The sequence below is a fragment of the Lontra canadensis genome, unplaced genomic scaffold (genome assembly GCF_010015895.1).
Source record: "Lontra canadensis isolate GAN:19392208 unplaced genomic scaffold, GSC_riverotter_1.0 scaffold1, whole genome shotgun sequence".
Taxonomy (NCBI): domain Eukaryota; kingdom Metazoa; phylum Chordata; class Mammalia; order Carnivora; family Mustelidae; genus Lontra; species Lontra canadensis.
The window spans coordinates 67,544,353-67,563,139 of record NW_022630995.1 but is presented as its reverse complement, the minus strand read 5'-3'; the positions used below and the strand labels follow the sequence as shown (position 1 = coordinate 67,563,139).

General features: G+C 50.1%; 1 protein-coding gene across 2 annotated transcripts in view; it reads left to right on the top strand.

Moving 5' to 3' along the window:
- The first annotated feature begins 14,248 nt into the window (after positions 1–14,248).
- PDE6B (phosphodiesterase 6B) overlaps positions 14,249–18,787 on the top strand; it is a 32,902-nt gene continuing 28,363 nt past the window's right edge. For both annotated transcript variants that reach the window (XM_032869794.1, XM_032869725.1), the window contains exon 1: positions 14,249–14,751. In XM_032869794.1, coding sequence (XP_032725685.1) covers positions 14,284–14,751 — 468 coding nt within the window. In that variant the 5' untranslated portion in view covers positions 14,249–14,283. The remainder of the gene's footprint in view (positions 14,752–18,787) is intronic.

The following is an 18,787-nucleotide window of genomic DNA, read 5'->3' as shown; positions in this document are numbered from 1 at the left end:
CTACTTGTAATCTCTGTCTGTCAAATAAATAAATAAAATCTTTAAAAAAAAATGCGGGTCTATTTCTACATTCCCAATGCTGTCCCATTGAGCTATATGTCTGTCCTATGCCAATACTATACTGTATTTACTACTGTAGCCCTAGAGTAAATTTTGAAATCTGGCAGAATAAGTCCTCCAAATTTGTTCTTTTTCAAAATCATTTTGACCACTCTAGATCCTTTGATCTTCCATATAAATTTTAAAATCACTTTATCAGTTTCTACCCCAAAATGTATATCAGACTTTTGATTGGAGTCATATTGAACCTATAGATTACTTTGGGTAGGAATGATTTGTTAGCAATATTAAATTTTCTAATCTATGAATGTGATTTGTCTCTACAGTTATGTCTTTATTAATTTCTCTGAATATTTTATAATTTTTCAGTATACAGGCCTTGTGCACATTTTGCTAAATTTACCTGTAAGTATTTCATATATTTAATGCTTTTATAAATGCTACTTTAAATAATATTTTATTGTCCAATTGTTTGTTAGTAGTATATGGAGGTACAATTGGTTACTTAAAATTGCCTTTTTATCCTACCACCTTGCTAAGTCCACTTATTAGTTCTAACAGCTAGTTTTTTTCTTTTTCTTTTCTTTTCTTTTTTTTTTTTTTTTGAGAAAGAATGAAAGAGCACGACAGGGGGAAGGGCAGAGGGAGAGAGAAAATCTCAAGTAGGCTCCACATTTAGTGCAGAGCCCAACAAGGGGCTCAACATAGGGCTCGATCCCATGACCCTGAGGTCATGACCTCAGCCAAAATCAAGAGTTGGTCAGTTAACCAACTGAACCACCCAGGTGCCCTTCTAACATCCATTTTTGTAGGTTCCTTAAGATTTTCCACATAGACAACATATCATAAGTAAGTAGAAATGGCACAATGTTTCCCTTTTCCCTTGCATGCCTTTTATCTCTTTTTCCTGCTAGGGTGCACCTGCTTAGCCCTCACGCAGAGCAGAGGTGGTAAGAGCAATATCCTTGCCTTGCCCCTGATCTCATGGGAAATCATTAGGTCCTTCAACCTTCAGTCTGATGTAAGCTGTAGGCTTTTGTAGATAACTTTTCCCCAGTTAAAATCTAGTTCTGTGTTCTGAGGGTTTGTGATGAATAGGTGATGATTTTTTTCAAATGTCTTTTTTGTTGTCATAATCTATTATCCTTTTTACACATAGTTGGATACACATATCATTTTATTGAAGATTTTTAGGCCTGTGTTCATTAGGAGTATTATTTATAGTTTTCATTCTTGTGATGTTTTTGTCTTGTTTTAGTGTCAGAGTGATGCTGACTTCATAAATGAGTTGGGAAATGCTCTCTCATTTCGTCTTTTCTGTAAAGGTTTGTATAAAATTGGTATTATTTCCTGCTTATTATTTCTTACCTAGGAAATCACTTCCTTAAGTGTTTGGTAGAATTCACTTGTGAAACCATTGTGGAAGTTTTCTTTCTGGGATGATTTTACCTATAAGTTCAAATACATTCAAAAAATTTGTAAGCAGTTTTGGAGATATTTGGGTTAAAAAAATTTTTAATGAATGCTAATAGTTTGTGTCTTTCAAGGAATTTGTCCATTACATTTATGTTTTTAGATTTGTTGGCATAAAGTTGTCCACAATATAAGTGGTTAACTTATAAGTTGGTTTTTCTTTTTCAGTCTGTTAATGTGGTACATGACATTCCTTGAGTTTCAATATTAAACCAACCTTGCATTCCTGATATAAATCCCACTTAGTCCTTGTCAAGCACGTACCATCTTCTGCCTGTTATCAGGAGGAGAAACAAAGATTTCTGCCCTCTATATCTTGGTGTTAGAGCCACCAAACACACACACACACACACACACACATACCACGCCACAGTCAAGCACTGAAGGGAGCAAGCTTCTCACACTAGAAGTCACAGACCAAGATGAGCGTTGGTGGTGAATGTTGGTCTCCCATGGCCAGTGGGTCCTTCCCAGTGGCTGATGCATGGCCTTTAGCCTGCATGCACCCCTCTCGTGCTGCAGCGGAAAACTCCAGCCATCACCACATGGACAGGCGTAGCAGTGGGCTTGGTCAGATGCCAAATGGTGTACACACTTCAGCAGAACAAAGGAGCACACACTGAATTTGAAAAGGAAAGATATTCCCACACAAGGTGATAAGCCCAACAGAATATGAATTTTTGTTTGTTTGTTTGTTTGTTTGTTTTCCTCTGGTTTAGTGACTTAAAATAACAATGCGTGAATCAAATCTCTTAATTTGAACTTGAATTTATTTTAAAAAGTTCAATAAAGCTTAAAGAATAAAATGTTGAAAAAATTTTAATTCCTTAGCATTTATAGGATCTGTAGTGAAATTCTTTACTTCATTGCTGATATTAGTAATTTGTGTGATTTTCTTGATCAACTTGACTAGAGGTTTATCAATATTTCTGGTCATTTCAAAAAGACTAGTGTTCAGTTTCATTATTTTCTTTTTGTTTGCTTTATATTTCATTGATTTCTCCTCTTTCATTAGTACCTTTTTCCTGCTTACTTTTTTATTTTTTTATTGTGTTACATTTGTCACCATACAATACATTACTTTGTCTTTAGTTTATTCTTTTTCTAGTTCTGATTTGAGACCTTTCTTCTTTTCTTATATAATCATTTAATGCTATAAATTTTCCTTTAAACATTGCTTAGTAGCTTAAAATAGCAAGTGAATTGAGCTTGAATTCATAAAAGAAATTTTCACTTTTTCTTTATACTCTCCCACAACTTTTTTAAGGTGGTACCTAATGGAAAATATTAAATGGGAGTCCTCAAACTTGAAGACTAGAGTTGGAAGGACAGATGGATGGTGGTTGGATAGATGGTTGAGGGATGCGGGATGGAGGAGAGATGGGGGATGGATAAATAGGTTGGATGGATGGATGGATAAAGTAAGATACAAGAGACACCTTGAATGGACCAATGATGACAATGGCTCATGAACCAGGAAACAGGATTAACTCAATTCTGCATCTGCTAAAAAAAAAAAAAAAAAAAAAAAAAAAAAAAAAGTTAGCTCTTGCATTATGCTGAGGTAGTAAACAGCCTCAGATGAGCGTGGCTTACAATAAACAAAGTACCCTCATTCATATCACATGGTTGTTGGACAGCAGTGGTTTGTCCTTTTCATTATGGGACCTCAAATAGGGAAACAGCCCCTTTGGGGATGAGGTGTTTTTATGGAAAAGGGATAAAAGGCAATGGTGGACCTATCCTATGGCTGTTTAGAAGTAAAATTTTCGCTTCCTCCCCTATTACCAAAGCCACAGATCAGTTGCTTAAGGTCAGCTGCAGGGATGGAGGGGATGGATCTCAATTCTGTTACTAGAATGTTGGCCACAGCTTTACAACTCCAGCTGGGCTGTAGTGTTTTATCCCAACTCCAGGCCCTGAAGCCACCTTCCTTGCAGCTACAGTTTCTTCTGGGCAGACCAATCCTTTGAGCCAGACTATTCTATCACAGGGCTTTTAAGTCTTCCTCTTTGTCCTTGGCTCTATGGTCATTACTTGAGTTTTTCTGTCTCAATCCACTACAATCACACACCTTTCCTGAACTGAGGACCCTCTCCCCTATTAGTCGTTTTCTAATGCATTCCATTTGTCTCTTCACTCTCACTTCCTGTGGTGAGTCCCACACCGAGATTCCAGGCTTCGGCCATGCCAATCTTCTTGGCTGGCTGAGAAATGGGATGAAGAGGGAAACCAAATCTACAGTACACTCCAGTCCCCATTGCTGTCAGCAGTCCTTTACTCAAAGCCTGCCCCAGCAGGTGCCATTGGGTGTTTGTTGGGCCCAATTTTTGTTCAGACATCCATCCTCTTCCAAATAGCCCAGATGGCTCAGGGATAATGACCCTCCTGTTAGTTTGTGACCTCCTTGGGAGCTTCCCAGGTGAAATCTGAAACAGGTCTCCAGACAGAAAGGGCAAGGAGAGACGGAAGAAAGAGGCTGTCTACTTTGGGTTGGCAAATGGCAGGTTTAAGAAGCAGGGAAATTTACCCATTAGTCTTGTCTGGGGCAGCCACAATACAAGAAGATCTTCACATCTGCCTTCCAGAATCTTGCACGTTTACATAGTGGTCTTAATGGTGTTCAGTCATATATGCAATCCAGATAATCTCAACACATTACTCTCTCAAGTCTGCTCTTTGGAACAGCTTCTGGGAGTGGGGAGATCAAGCAGAACGAACATTCCAAGGACAGATGAGAGAATGAAGAGGCTCAAATTACCCAGGTCCAACTCACAGGTCAACAAGCTGTCAAGTCTTCTTAGTGTCCTTCTCCAATACCTCCACCAGCTCTAGGGGTGGCCTATGATTAACCCGGTAACCAAAAGTAAGCCAGGAGGTAGCACACATTTTTTGTCAAGGGCCAGATGGTAAATATTTTAGGCTTTAAAGGCCATTTGGTCTCTGTTGTATACACTCAGCTGCAAGCAACCCACGTGTGAAGCCCACTGTGGGCCACCTCTCCCTAGAGGTCATGCCCCTTAGGGGTCCCTCCCGTCTCCACTGTGGGCTTTCCTAGACTGTCACTTCTTGGGGGCCAGTCAGATAAGCCAGTCAGCCTTGCTTGCCACTGTCACCAGCTGAGGGCCCCTTGGTCACTGCTGAGGGATGCAGAGCTGGCAGGAGGAGAGAAGCCAGCCCCTCAGCTATTGGGTCCACATTGCATATCTTCAGGGACCCCTGGTCACCCAACCTCCTGAACTTGGATTGTGTGAGATGACACATTTCCTTCATGTTTCAGGCAGTTCAAGCTGGTCTCTGCTACTGTCCTGGCTGCTCTGAGCAGGACCTCACAGAAGCATCAAGCGTCCAGGTGGCTGGGCTCCAGCTTGCCATGCCTGCACACCCCAGGACCACTCCCAGGGCACTTCCAGCTTCATCTCTGAAGCTGTCCCATGTAACGTCCACATCCTGTATGTGTGGTGCTGGCAACAGTCTCTGGGTGGGAAAATCTCATTTCAGTACTTGGAGGCAGCATGGAGCTGGGAGGCTTCCATGTGGGAGCTGAGCAGAAGATCACGGACCAGAAGCAGAAGGGTGATAATGCACGTCTAAGGTCCAGGTTGCCTCAGCCCCCTCTCCTCAGGAACAAGCATTGGCTTGGGCGTGTCTGGTGCAACTGCCCACTAGGGAGAATGTGCTCTCAGAGGACCGGGTTCCACTTGGCAGGGCCTGCTTACCCTGGCTTTGTAGGGTACAGCAGCTGATCTTGAAGTAACTGCAGTGGTGAATTTGACGTGTCACCTGGGCTGGGCAACTGGATACCTAAATATTTGGCTAAACGTGATTTCCGGGTGGGTCTGTGAGTGTTTCCAGATGAGGTCAGCACTTGAATCGGTGGGCTCAGTAAAGCAGCCTCATCCAACACTTTGCAGGTGTGCATAGAACCAGCAGTGAACAAAGGACGCCTTCCTTCTGCTGGACTGCTAAGCGGGGCCAGGAGCACACAGCATTGCTTCCCTGGGTCTCCAACTTGTGGCTAGCAGACTGTGGGACTTAGCCTCCATAGCTGCCCAAACCAATTTCTGGAAATAAATCTCCTTCTTTTTCCATCTCTATGTCCTATTAATTCTGTTTCTCTGGGGGTCCCTGTCTAATACAATAACTGAATTTTCATGCACAGATAAACATCTTACAGTCTTTCCTCTGCAGTTATAGAAAAGCTGCTCAAATGGCTGGAACGACAAACTGCAGGGCAGGACAGGTTCCAGCTCTGTCCCTGCAAGCTCTTGGGCTCTTCTCTCCTCTGGTCTTAGCTCCACCTCAGACTTGCTTTCCCCAAGACAGCTGCAACTGGGGTCAGTCCAGGAGAAGGAAAGAACCATGATTGCTCAATGGGGGCCAGGACCTTTCCCCTCGGCATCTGTAGCAGATGTCAGGAAAAACCTTCAATGTGGCTCAGCTCTTGTCCCCAACAAGTCTGGCCAGAAGGCTGGCTTAGACCAGGCAAACCATGGCCCATGGGCCAAATCTGGCCCACCACCTTGTGAGTCACCTAGGGCTGTCCTAACCAAATACACAAAGTAGGGGGCTTACAACATCAGAAATGGACTGTCTCTCAGTTCTGATCCAAGAACAGAAGTCCAGGATTAAGAGCAGGTTTCCTCTGGGGGCTGTGAGGGGCATCCACTCCAGACCTTAAGTCATCCTTTGGTGGTGCTCGCAACCCTTGATGTCCCTTGGCTTTTAGACCAGTCCTCCAATCTCTGCCTCCGTCCTTGGATGGCATTCTCCTCTGTGGCTCCTCTTATAAAGATACCAGTGGTTGGGTTTAGGGCCCATGCTGATCCTGTGTGTCTTCATTTTAAATTGGTTACATCTGCAAAGACCTGATCTCCAGACAAGACCACATTCACAGATTCCAAGTTAAAAAACAAAAGGCACAAGTTAATTCAGCACAGCCTTCTTTATTATAGTTTTGAAAAGAAAAGACAAGGCAAACCCCAGTGGTGCTGAGGCGATGCCTGCCCCCACTTCCCCACTCCCTGAGCCCCAACCCCATGGAGGCAGAATGCTACCTGGCCAGCAGTCACAGCTACTGGTCCTCTTTTTGGTTAGGTGAAGTGAAACTGTTCAGGTCTATAAGCTTAAAAGCTCCATCTCTTCTGCTCTCTTCCCCTGGATGGGTGTCTGGTAATAACTGGGCAAATGTGGGCGGCCCTGGTTCTGGCCACCTGGCCTGCACACAAGGCCACTCCTCCCATGGGGTGTCATCCATTCTCCCACCTGTTCCAGAACTGGCAGAGAACAGGGCATCATTTATTTTCCCTCAAAACTCAAACAGAAGTAGCCTAAATATCCATGAAGAGGACATTGAATAAGCTATGGAAACTTCACAGAGTAGAATTCTGTGGAGCCACTAAAAATATTGATGGGTCGGTTACAAAACATCCTGTGTCCTGTGGTTTCATCATAGAATGGTTCACACCACCGTGCGTGCCAAAAGGAGGGAGTCTGCAGAGATCTGACACCATCAATGCTCACAAAGCTCTTAGGATGGAAACACCATTAGAGAGTGAGGTCTGCACTGCTCCCATGGACACTTTCCCTCTTCCAGGCAGGTAAAGGTGTGATCTTTCTCTACATCTCTAGCTCTCCAGCAGCACATGTTTTCCCATGTGGCTTCCAGGGGTTCTATTTCAAAGGGAAATCAGCATCTTGTTTGGTGGTGACATGCTGGCCTAGGAACTGTCCCAGGTCCTTGCCTCTGGTCCACCTTAGCCACTTCTGACCAGCCCACCTGGCCCAGCTGGTACTGACCAGTCTCCTGCCCAGAGAGAGCACCCTTTCCCTCATGGGGAGCTTCTCCTGCACCCTCTGGCTGTAGATGAAATACCCTCCATGGGGTAGGGCATCTGGGTTTCTGAACTGCTGCCCAAGGAGGTGGGAGTACCCTGCAATGTGGAGAGCTCATTTCACGTGGGCAAACTGGCCAGGGGAAAGTCCCCCTCCAGCCTCCTTCTGTGACTGTTCTGAGGTATGGTTTCTCTATGCAAGCCTGAGGGGCAAACAGAGGTCCTTGAGAACCCCGAGGCTCAGAATGCTAACTTGGCTTGGCTCCAACCCTCCCCGACTCCCTTTCTGCCTACCCCCACTGCTGTCTGGGATTGAATCTCCCTTATGAAGTATTCACACTTAAGCCATGCCCCACACTCTGTTTTCTAGAGAATCCAGCAGTATAAGTTACATGTGCTGCATGAAAAAATGCCCCAAAACTCATGGCTTAAACAATTTCATTTGCTCATGATTCTGTGAGTTAGTCATTTAGGTTGGGCTCAGCTGGGCAGTTTTTTTTTTTTAATTTAATTTTATTTTATTTTTTATTTCTTTTCAGCATAACAATATTCATTGTTTTTGCACCACACCCAGTGCTCCACGCAATCCGTGCCCTCTCTAATACCCACCACCTGGTTCCCCCAACCTCCCACCCCCCGCCTCTTCAAAACCCTCAGATTGTTTTTCAGAGTCCATAGTCTCTCATGGTTCACCTCCCCTTCCAATTTCCCTCAACTCCCTTCTCCTCTCCATCTCCCCTTGTCCTCCATGCTATTTGTTATGCTCCACAAGTAAGTGAAACCATATGATAATTGACTCTCTCTGCTTGACCTATTTCACTCAGCATAATCTCTTCCAGTCCCGTCCATGTTGCTACAAAAGTTGGGTATTCATCCTTTCTGATGGAAGCATAATACTCCATAGTGTATATGGACCACATCTTCCTTATCCATTCGTCCGTTGAAGGGCATCTTGGTTCTTTCCACAGTGTGGCGACCGTGGCCATTGCTGCTATAAACATTGGGGTACAGATGGCCCTTCTTTTCACTACATCTGTATCTTTGGGGTAAATACCCAGTAGTGCAATTGCACTACATAGGGTCATAGGGAAGCTCTATTTTTAATTTCTTGAGGAATCTCCACACTGTACTCCAAAATGGCTGCACCAACTTGCATTCTCACCCACAGTGTAAGAGGGTTCCCCTTTCTCCACATCCTCTCCAACACATGTTGTTTCCTGTCTTGCTAATTTTGGCCATTCTAACTGGTGTAAGGTGGTATCTCAATGTGGTTTTAATTTGAATCTCCCTGATGACTAGTGATGATGAACATTTTTTCATGTGTCTGATAGCCATTTGTATGTCTTCATTGGAGAAGTGTCTGTTCATATCTTCTGCCCATTTTTTAATATGATTGTTTGTTTTGTGTGTGTTGAGTTTGAGGAGTTCTTTATAGATCCTGGATATCAACCTTTAGTCTGTACTGTCATTTGCAAATATCTTCTCCCATTCTGTGGGTTGTCTCTTTATTTTGTTGACTGTTTCCTTTGCTGGGCAGAAGCTTTTGATCTTGATGAAGTCCCAAAAGTTCATCTTCACTTTTGTTTCCTTTGCCTTTGGAGACATATCTTGAAAGAAGTTGCTGTGGCTGATATCGAAGAGGTTACTGCCTATGTTCTCCTCTAGGATTCTGATGGATTCCTGTCTCATGTTGAGGTCTTTTATCCATTTCGACTTTATCTTTATGTATAGTGTAAGAGAATGGTTGAGTTTCATTCTTCTACATATAGCTGTCCAGTTTTCCCAGCACCATTTATTGAAGAGACTGTCTTTTTTCCACTGTATATTTTTTCCTGTTTTGTCGAAGATTATTTGACCATAGAATTGAGGGTCCATATCTGGGCTCTCTACTCTGTTCCACTGGTCTATGTGTCTGTTTTTATGCCAGTACCATGCTGTCTTGGTGATCACAGCTTTGGAGTAAAGCTTGAAATCAGGTAACGTGATGCCGCCAGTTTTATTTTTGTTTTTCAACATTTCCTTAGCGATTCGGGTTCTCTTCTGATTCCATACAAATTTTTGGATTATTTGCTCCTCAGCTGGGCAGTTTTATGCCAGTCTTGCCCGAGTCACAGTGAAGCCGTGGTCAACTGACAGCTGTCCTAAGATGAACTCCCTTGTAAGTCAGGAAGCTGGGGCTAACCCTTGGCTTGTTAGACTAAGAGAGACCTCAGCCACTGCCACAGCTCCTGCCCTTCCCCTCCCCGACCTGCTGCCCCTGGGAGTGGGCTTGCCAGGGACAACCAATCAGGAACCCCTTAAATTACCCTTGGAAGACCCCAGACCCTGCTGTAATGGGGCTAGGGAGGCCCAGACCATCAGAAGGATGTGTGTTCTGCCTCCTGTCCCCACATCAGCCCTTTCTGCTCCAGATGAAGTCCCTAGGATCACCAGGTGTTGGCCCTCCCACAGCCTTAACAGAAGCACATGGTGCTGAGGTTTGCAGTCTCCCACCCCAGGACAGGGACTCAGGCACATCAAACCTGAGTCTGCCCTACCAGAAGATAACTACAAAATGAGTGAGGAAGTGCTGATTTCTCCTGGACACCATTCCCAAAATACCGAGCACAGGCCTTGCTTTCTCTTCTTGGTCCAACATTATTCTTTACCCAAGAATTCCTGTACCTGCCCCACCCCCACCGACCCACCCAGGTCAGCACAGAGCCCAGATAGGTGCTACTTCAGCCCCTCATCCCACTACCCCCAGCTCTGCAGCCCTCCTTCCATACCCTCTCCACTTGGATCTCTGTCCTCTCCCACAACCCCCAGTCTCCCCCTCCACTCTCCCTGATCATGCGGGGGTGGGTTCCTCAGTGGCCTATTGTCAGTAAGACCTCATGTTGTGCTGGTGCCCATGCCACACACTTTATATCACCACTTCTCACCACCACCACCACCCCAAAAAACCCCACAGCAAATCTTGTTGGCCAGAAACCAAGTGGGGGCCTGGAGAAGCTGAAATAATTCTCTGAGGTCAAGCAGCTGGTGGGAGCAGAGAACAGAGTCAGGGTCGTGGATGCACACCCACCCTCAGCCCACTCGATGCCCCAGGCCCCATCCTGGTGTCAGAGTCTGAGGCATCTCCCCACTCACCAACACCCCCCTTTCCCAATGGCAACATGGCCAGTTAGCTCCTCTCCTGTCATCCCTCTGGCAAAACTCATCCTATGGAAGTAGAGAGGCTTGATGGATATACCCTTTCTCTGCACTGGAAATGGAATGAGATTTCTGAGTGTGAGCTCTGGTTTTTCTCACCCCTGCCATCCCCTACCATCCCTCTTGCCTAGTTAATTTTAATTTCAAGCATAATACTCCTTGTGCAATTGCATCCGCTCCACAGTTTGGGATAAGAAACTGGAGTTCTCTTCATGTAATAGCTATTTAAGACATATTTCTTTTTATAAATGGCTCCCAGGGTGTACTTGCTAATTTTGAAATCCCACATTATGATGAAGCAAAATTAATAGGAACCCAGCAAAGGAGAAAACCCATTTCTCTTCAGACATCTCCCACATTCATTTGTGGAGAGGTTACCTATTGTATCTGATGGGCCTTTGGCAAGGGTGTCCATCAGCAATGTATCCACAGGTCCACCTCCCAGGTGTCCCACTCAGGTGTTCCTCATGGGTGTCTCTCACACACATCCATCACGAGAGCATCTCACAGGTGCACTCAGAGGTGTCCCTCAGGCACACATCATAGACATACCTCGAAAGTATGCCTCATGGGTGTAGCTCGAAAGTACATTTCACAGGCTTATCTCATAGGTGTATCCCTAACTGCATCCAGGGTCCATCCCTCAGGCCTGCTCAGGGCTGCTCAGGACCCTGTGCACCATCAGTGGGTGTGCCAGAAAACGAGATGAGGGAGGGCAGGAGCCAGTCCAGCCAGTGTGTGGTTCAGCAGTTCTCCTGGGGTCCCACAGGGGCGGTAGCTGGGATATTTACACATGACCCCATGAGCCACAGGTTAAGGACTCCTCCAGGGACGTAAAGTCCTGATGCCTCTGGGCTCCCCCACCTGCCGACACTGCAGGCTCAGGGGCAAGGAAACCTACAGGTAAAGTGACCCACGTACCACAGAGTGGGTCTGGTGGGCACACGGTGTAATGGCGAGGGGTGGGGGAATACCCATGCTCTGAGCTCCGGTGAGCTCCACCCATCACCTCAGGTGTTGGGCTGTGGTTCGATAATGCCCTGAGTTCCTCAGCCAGCTCCCTCCTCCACTCCCCACTCACTCTGCAAGGAGCCCCCACCACCAATCCTGAGTATGTTGTGCCTTTGACCCCACGGCCATGTCACTCCCATGGCTGCAACCTAGCCCTTCTGATACCAGACATGGGTGCATCCCTCACCGGCAGGCCTCCCCTGCCCCAGTAGGGCTGCCACCCAATGCTTCATAGGCAGGGGAACTTCACACCTCGGCCCCATGCCCTCAGCCCTGCATGGAAGGAGCCAGCTGGCAGGAGTGGGGGAGCAGAAGCAGGGAGGGTGGTTGCCTCCAAGTGTGTGCCTCTGGGTGGAGTGAGCCGAGGATTTAGGAAGTGTCCCCCCAAAGACCCTGCTGCCCTGGGCCCCTCAGCCAGACAGCCGCCTCACTGGCATGTCCCTCACATCAGGCATCACTTGGAGTGCAGCTCTGAGCGTCTGGAGACAACACACTGGAAGGCTCTGGGAGCCATCTGGGAACTGAATTCAGAGCAAGGGGACCCCCAACCCTGGCCCCCAATCTAAGCACCGCAGCACCCCACCCACAGCACCCCCTCCTTCTTCTCCCCCAGTCCCCAGGCAGAACTCACTATTTTTAGGAAAAGTGGGATGCTCAGAGCAGGTCCCTGAAAGGAGTCTGCTGCGTGACTCAGCAGAGACAGGAATGTCACAGCACAAGGGCCTGTGCCCGGCGGTCGGCCAGCTGGGCCCATTGTGCCCAACACAGCTGCAAGGCGCCAGCCCAGAGCCCACGTGGAAAGACCCCCGGAACCAAGGCTGGTGCTGAGAAAATGTGTCTGGCCACAAGAAGACCCCTGGCCCTACCATCACACATGTGCCCACACTCACACGTGTGCATGCATATGCACACTCATGCATTCACATACACACACCCTTACCAGCTGAGCACAGTAAAATTCAGAATCACATACAAACTCTACATCCTGGTTTAAAAGCAACATGAGGAAACCTTCAACATTTCTCTCCGTCCAGGCCCCTGGTTTGTGATTCCTGATCCTTGGCTTGGAGGGGCCCGAAGTCCTCCCAGCTACACTGTTCTGCTGCTGCTTCTGGGGGAAGGCCATGGCTACTGCTGCCAAAGGCGAGCCCAGAATGCCAGGTGCCCACCCAGGCTCTGCTGAGTGATGTGCACAGCTGGCTCACACCACGGACATAGCTCCTACCCCCAGCCTTCCAGCAGTCCGTGGATGTGCCCATGCACACACATGCACTTGTACACTCTACTCATGTGCACACACAAGCACACATATGCACTCATACACTCTGCCCACGTGCACACACATGCACTTGTACACTCTGCCTATGTGCACGTGCACACACATGCACATGCATGCACCTGTATACTCTGCCCACATGCACACACATGCACCTGCACACTCCATACACGTTCGGGTGCACATGCATCCACACTCATGCATTTGTACACTCAGCCTGCATGCACAAGCACACACATGCACTTATACGCTCAGCCCATGTGCACACACATTTGCACACGTGTATATGCATGTGCAGCCTGTATACACATGATCGTGCATGCACATACATGTGCACACAGTCTCTTGAGAGAAGTGAAGGACAGTCCAGCAGCTGGAGAGTCAGACACACATGGAGCATGTCCTACAGCTTTAATCCAACCTTTTTGCCACACACAACCTTTTGTCACACCATTTTCACCCACAGAGAAGCTAGCATATGTATAACACCCAGGCAGGTGGATAAGGAGAGAGGCACCGGTGGCTGTCTAGGCACGCCAGTCTCTGAGCACAGATGATCAGGAACAATCCTGTCCATACAACATGGCAGTGTCCACAGTGTGGTTGTGGACTCTGTGGGAGGAGAGGGTCTAGCAGTGTGAATAGAGTGCTAAGTAAGTAGGGATTAGGCCAAGAAAAAAGATGTGTGGTAGGGATTCACTAAGAAAAACTCTAACTAAGGGTGCTAGCTCTTAACAAAGAAGCTCTGTTGTGCACTCAGGTGACCCACTGTCACGTGCAAACCCCTCCCCTGCGAGGCCACCCCCTCACCATCAAAGAGAAGGGAAAGTCTCTGCAAAACCCCATCTAGTGGTCCCACCTCCGCAATGGATGCTGGGCCACCTTCCTCCCCCCCACTTCCCTCCATCAGAAGGGAGCCATGGGAGCTGTGCTCACTGACCTCTGGCACCTTACAGGGGATCCCTCTCCCTACCCAGGGCTGGGCTGCCTCTCTCCTAGGTGGGGTTGGTGCCCCACCTCCCCAGCACACCAGAGCCCAGGTCTGAGTGCCAGGAGATGTGGGGCTGCCTGTTGGACCATCCAGAATTCTCAGGCAATCCCCCAGGCAGAAAGTGTCACGGTGTTTGTAGGATTACCCTCTCCGTGGGATTAGGTGTAAGGGCCTGCCCCACTGGCTGCCCAAGACCCCTATCACAGGCAGAAGCCCCCGAGCTGTGACCCACCTGCTCCCATTCCAGGGGGTCTGATTTTCCCAGGGGCGGGTGGTGGAAGTCCAGGATCTAAGCCAAGGGGGGCAGGCATGGGTGAGTCAGCTGGTGTCCTCCCAGGACTCAATAATCGTCACTAAGAAAGGCTTTGCTGATGACAGTGTTTGCTGGGAGTCTGCATGCGCCTGGGGACCAGCCACGTCTCCTGGACAGGCAGTGGGACACCATGAGCCTCAGTGAGGAGCAGGTGCAGCAGTTCCTCGACCAGAACCCCAGCTTCACAGACGAGTACTTTGGAAAGAAGCTGAGCCCCGAGAATGTGGCTGGTGCCTGCGAGGATGGGCAGGCAGCAGACTGCACCAGCTTCCGAGAGCTGTGCCAGGTGGAGGAGAGCGCAGCCTTGTTTGAGCTGGTGCAGGACATGCAGGAGAGCGTGAACATGGAGCGTGTGGTCTTCAAGATCCTGCGGCGTCTCTGCACAATCCTGCACGCCGACCGCTGCAGCCTCTTCATGTACCGCCAGCGCAATGGCGTGGCTGAGCTGGCCACGCGCCTCTTCAGTGTGCAGCCGGACAGTGTCCTGGAGGACTGCCTGGTGCCCCCTGACTCTGAGATCGTCTTCCCGCTGGACATTGGAGTCGTGGGCCATGTGGCTCAGACCAAGAAGATGGTGAACATCAAGGACGTGACCGAGGTGGGTTCTGGGCCACACTGGTGGGGTCGGCAAGGAGTCCCTGCAGGTCCCATGGAATGGGTCAGCCGGCAGGACACGTCAGGACCTCTGCTTTCAGGAGGGAAGCCTGGGGCGGGGGGAAGTGGGGTAGGCTGGGCCAGAGCTTGCAGAAAGGAAGGGAGCCAGCCTTGAGCTGGCTGGGAGGGTTATCAGGGCAGGCCCTGCTGCCCCCTTGACCCACAGGTCCCAGGATGGAGGATTGGAGAGGAAGGGGTCAGAGCAGATGCTGGAGCAAAGGCCCAGAAAGGAAGGGCCAAAGGACTCCAGAACCCAAAATGCACAACCCCATATGAGACCATGCTGCTTCCTGGTACAGGCAAGTTTGGGGGTTTGGGAGAAGCAGCAGGGAGACCAGGGCTGGTCCAGGCTGGGTGGGAAGGATTGACAGCAGTGCATGGAGCTGCGATTCAGGAGGCCAGGGTCTTGATAGGTTGTGGGGAGGCAGGAAGGGTGTGGAGATAGTTCACTAGGAGCTCAGGAATCCTGGGGTGTACACCAGGGTGGGCGGGGCTAGGGGAATGGAGGTACCTGTTGGATGTGTGTGTGAGGGACAGAGGACCCCAAGGTGAGCATGGGGATGAAGGGCTCCAAAAAGAAGGCGAGGGAAGCGGCTGCTGGGGGAGAACAGGAGCCACTGGCTTCTCCCCTCCTCTCCCTTCCCCACCTCTGAAAGGGGGAGGCAGGAGCCCTGAGCTGGATCAGCCCCTTCCACTTTCTGTGAAGGAATCCAGAAGGGATTGCCCCCAGGATGGGCTTCTCCTAAAACAGTCACCATCTCCTAGTCCCTGGAGACAAATAGACACGTGCACATCCCCCAGGCCCTCTGGGGCCTGGAAAGGAAGTGATTGCAATCCTCTTAAATTTATCTGCTCTAAACAACCCTGGGTCCAGCGACCTGAATATAGTAATCTCTGGGATTAGCTTCATCTTCACTCCATTTTAAGAAACAGGTCACCCCATGCATCTGAGTATTGGTAGCCCGAGCTCGCAGGAAGAGCAGCCGGGAGAGGTGTAGGGGGTTGTGCACTGAGGGACTTCCACGGCCCCTTCTCTCCCTTTATCTTGTCCCCTCCCTTCTCAGAGTCTGGGCGGACCCCTTAGCCCCCAGGGGTCTATCCTCTGGCTAACCCCCAAGCCTGTGCTGTGTGAGGTCAGGTTCAGGTGGTAGGGCTGTTCTAGGTCCTGTGCCCTTCCCATCCTTGAAGGCTTGACCTCTCGAGACACTTCCACCTCTATCAGGACAGCCCATTCTGATCTCTCCCCAGTGGACGAGGGGCACAGTGTTGACCTCAAGCCTCAAGGTTCTGCTGGGTCTTGTTGATCTCAGATGCAGTGGAACTGACAACAGAATCAAATCAACCAAAAAGCAAGTTTCCGCTAAGTGGGTCACGAAGACCTAAGTATTGCACGTGTCAGGCTCCTGGACTCATGCTATCTTCAGAGGGGAAACTGAGGCAGAGCACCTTGCTCTGTCTGAGACTCCAGCACCTTCCTCGCTCGATGAGAAGAGCATGGGAGCTGCTTCTGGAGAGTAGTATGTGCCTGGGGGACACGGCCTCCTCGCAGGCAGCACAGAGGAGGACACCGGGGGCTGCCTCATCACCCTACCACCACCTCGCAGCTCTTAAGACCCCTGAGGGCTCATGGCAAGGCAGCTAGGCAGAAAGCCCTGATAGGCCGGGGAGGGGACACGGCTCAGCCATGGTCCCCAAGCTGCTGAGCAGGACCAGACCCAGGTCCTGGCTCTGTGGTAGTGTCTGACACCCCTCCAAAGAGCTGTGGGCCCAGAAACAGCCCATCATGAGGGCCCTGCATGTCTCCAAGGCGTCCAGATCCCAGTTGTATCAGGCAGCTCTTGTGGGGTCAAAGGAGGCTGGACTGTCACTGGGGACACAGCTCTGTGAGGCAGCTCAGGGACTCAGGCCAGCTCAGAAGAGGGGGGAGGGCAGCAGCACCAGGCTGACCCTGCAGAACACATATGGGCCAACAGGTGTGTGGGCGCAGCAGGTGACAATGATGAGGGTCTAGGCAGTGGGGCCAGGGCTGGGGGCACTTCAGAGCAGTCAGAGGACCCCTAGACTTACTGAAGCTGGGGGGAGGGAGGTGCCAAGGTGACAGCAGGGCCTTTTCCATGGGGTGGTGGGTGGGTTGAAAGCCGTGGAATGGGGGCACGAGAGCACAGACGTTTTGTGAAAGAGGCTTAAGCGCCTGGGGCTGTTCCTACTCTGACACTGTGGTTCAGGGCTTCTGGGAGTGGGAGTGTTGCCCACTGCCCCCAAGGTGGTTGGGGCTCTGAGTGGCGCTCTGGGACTGCAGGGTCTGAATCAGGAGAGAAGCCAGGTGGGAGCCTTGATACGGAGACAGCAGAGTAGAAAATGCAGGGAGGGGCCTGAAAAGGCACAGGGGACAAGGGTGTGGAATGCAGGGGATCCCAGCCCTTGGGTGACTCTGTTCAGAAAGCACAGCTCCTGGCCAGAACCTGCTCTGGACCTTCCCGATGCTCCCTTCACTGTGCATCTAGGGTGTGAGGGCTGCTGAGCTGCTCCAGACACACCAAGAGGCTCCAGCCATGGGCCATGGGGTGAAGGCCCAAGGGTAGTGGAGCAAGAGGGGCTGTGCAGTAGGGCATGGGACACCTGGGAGCGGGGGGCGCCGTGCAGGACCCCAGATGGGAGCAGCTGAAGGGCAGGAAGGAAAGTCTGGGGCAGAGCTGAGGGCCTGCCAGGATGCTGCACAGCCAAGACACAGAACCCCAAAGTGGCAGGGGCCAGGAAGATGACCAGAGAGCACAAACGTGGAACGTGGCACAAGGAAACAGCCCTGAAACATGCCTGCGCTCAGCCATTGAGTGAGGAGGCGAGACAGGGCCCCACGCAAGCTCTCACTTTGTGTCACAGAACCTGGTGCCGCTGCCGCCTCCGGGAATCCCATATGGATTTCCCTTTGATGCCAGGTGCCCTGTGGCTACAGGTGGTGTAATCAGGCAGGAGAGGAACAGCGACAAGTGGGCGCCGGACACATGCACCCCTTCACGAGAGCACTGACTGCTCTTGTCCCCAGCAGGCTTCCTCTGACCTCCCATTGGCCTGAACTCTGGCCCAGCTGCCCATGCAAGGGAGGCTGGACAGTGGACGCAATGTCCTTGAGCTGCAAGGAGGCCGAGCCTCAGAGAAGACACGGGAGGTCACATGGAGTCAGTCATCCAGGACCGGCAGTCCTTGAGTAAACCCAAAAGAGCTCCTTCAACAACAAATAATCATCACAGATGTAGGCAGGATTTACAGGGGCTTTCTCACTCAACCCAAGCTGACCAGTGAGGAGAGGGGCACAGGCCCATCCCGTCCTTGCTGGAGGTCCAGGCCTCCAACTGAGGTAGTACAACTCTGCTGTCCCCCACAGATCTGCAAAGGGTCACTTTGGCCTCATGTAAATAAATAGCAGCGCCCAGGAAGTAGGAGGCTGGAGCTAGAGTCACATCCACCCTGAAGAGCAGAGTCCTAGTCACCGGAAGGGGCCTCGTCCTGGGAACACTGCATCTCCTGGGCCTGTTCCCTGTAGAGACAGAACTTAAGAGCCCCTCAACCAGTCCCCCATCAAGGAGAGGCCCAGGAAGCAACTCTGAGACTAGCAGGACCTGCCCTGAGAACCACAAGTGGGCAGATGCCTTATCACGTAGGCAATGGGCCTCACAGAGAAGACGCTCGTTGGAGCACAGCCCCAGGAAACCTGCAGAGGACCCTCCACCCTGACTCACACTAACCCTTTATTCAGCCAACACACTTTTGGCCTGTGGGGGCTGACCCCAGGGCAGGTGAAGGCAGGAGAGGGAAGCCTGAACTAAGAGGGGCTTATGGATAGGCAAATGGGTGATTCCAGAGGTACCCAAGAGGCTGGCTTGGCCAGAGGAGAGCCGATGTGGGAGGACCCAGGCCTGCCACAGCCCAGGCCTTGTGAGGACTCAGCAGAGTCTGTGATCCAGGGCTGGGGTTAGTGACTC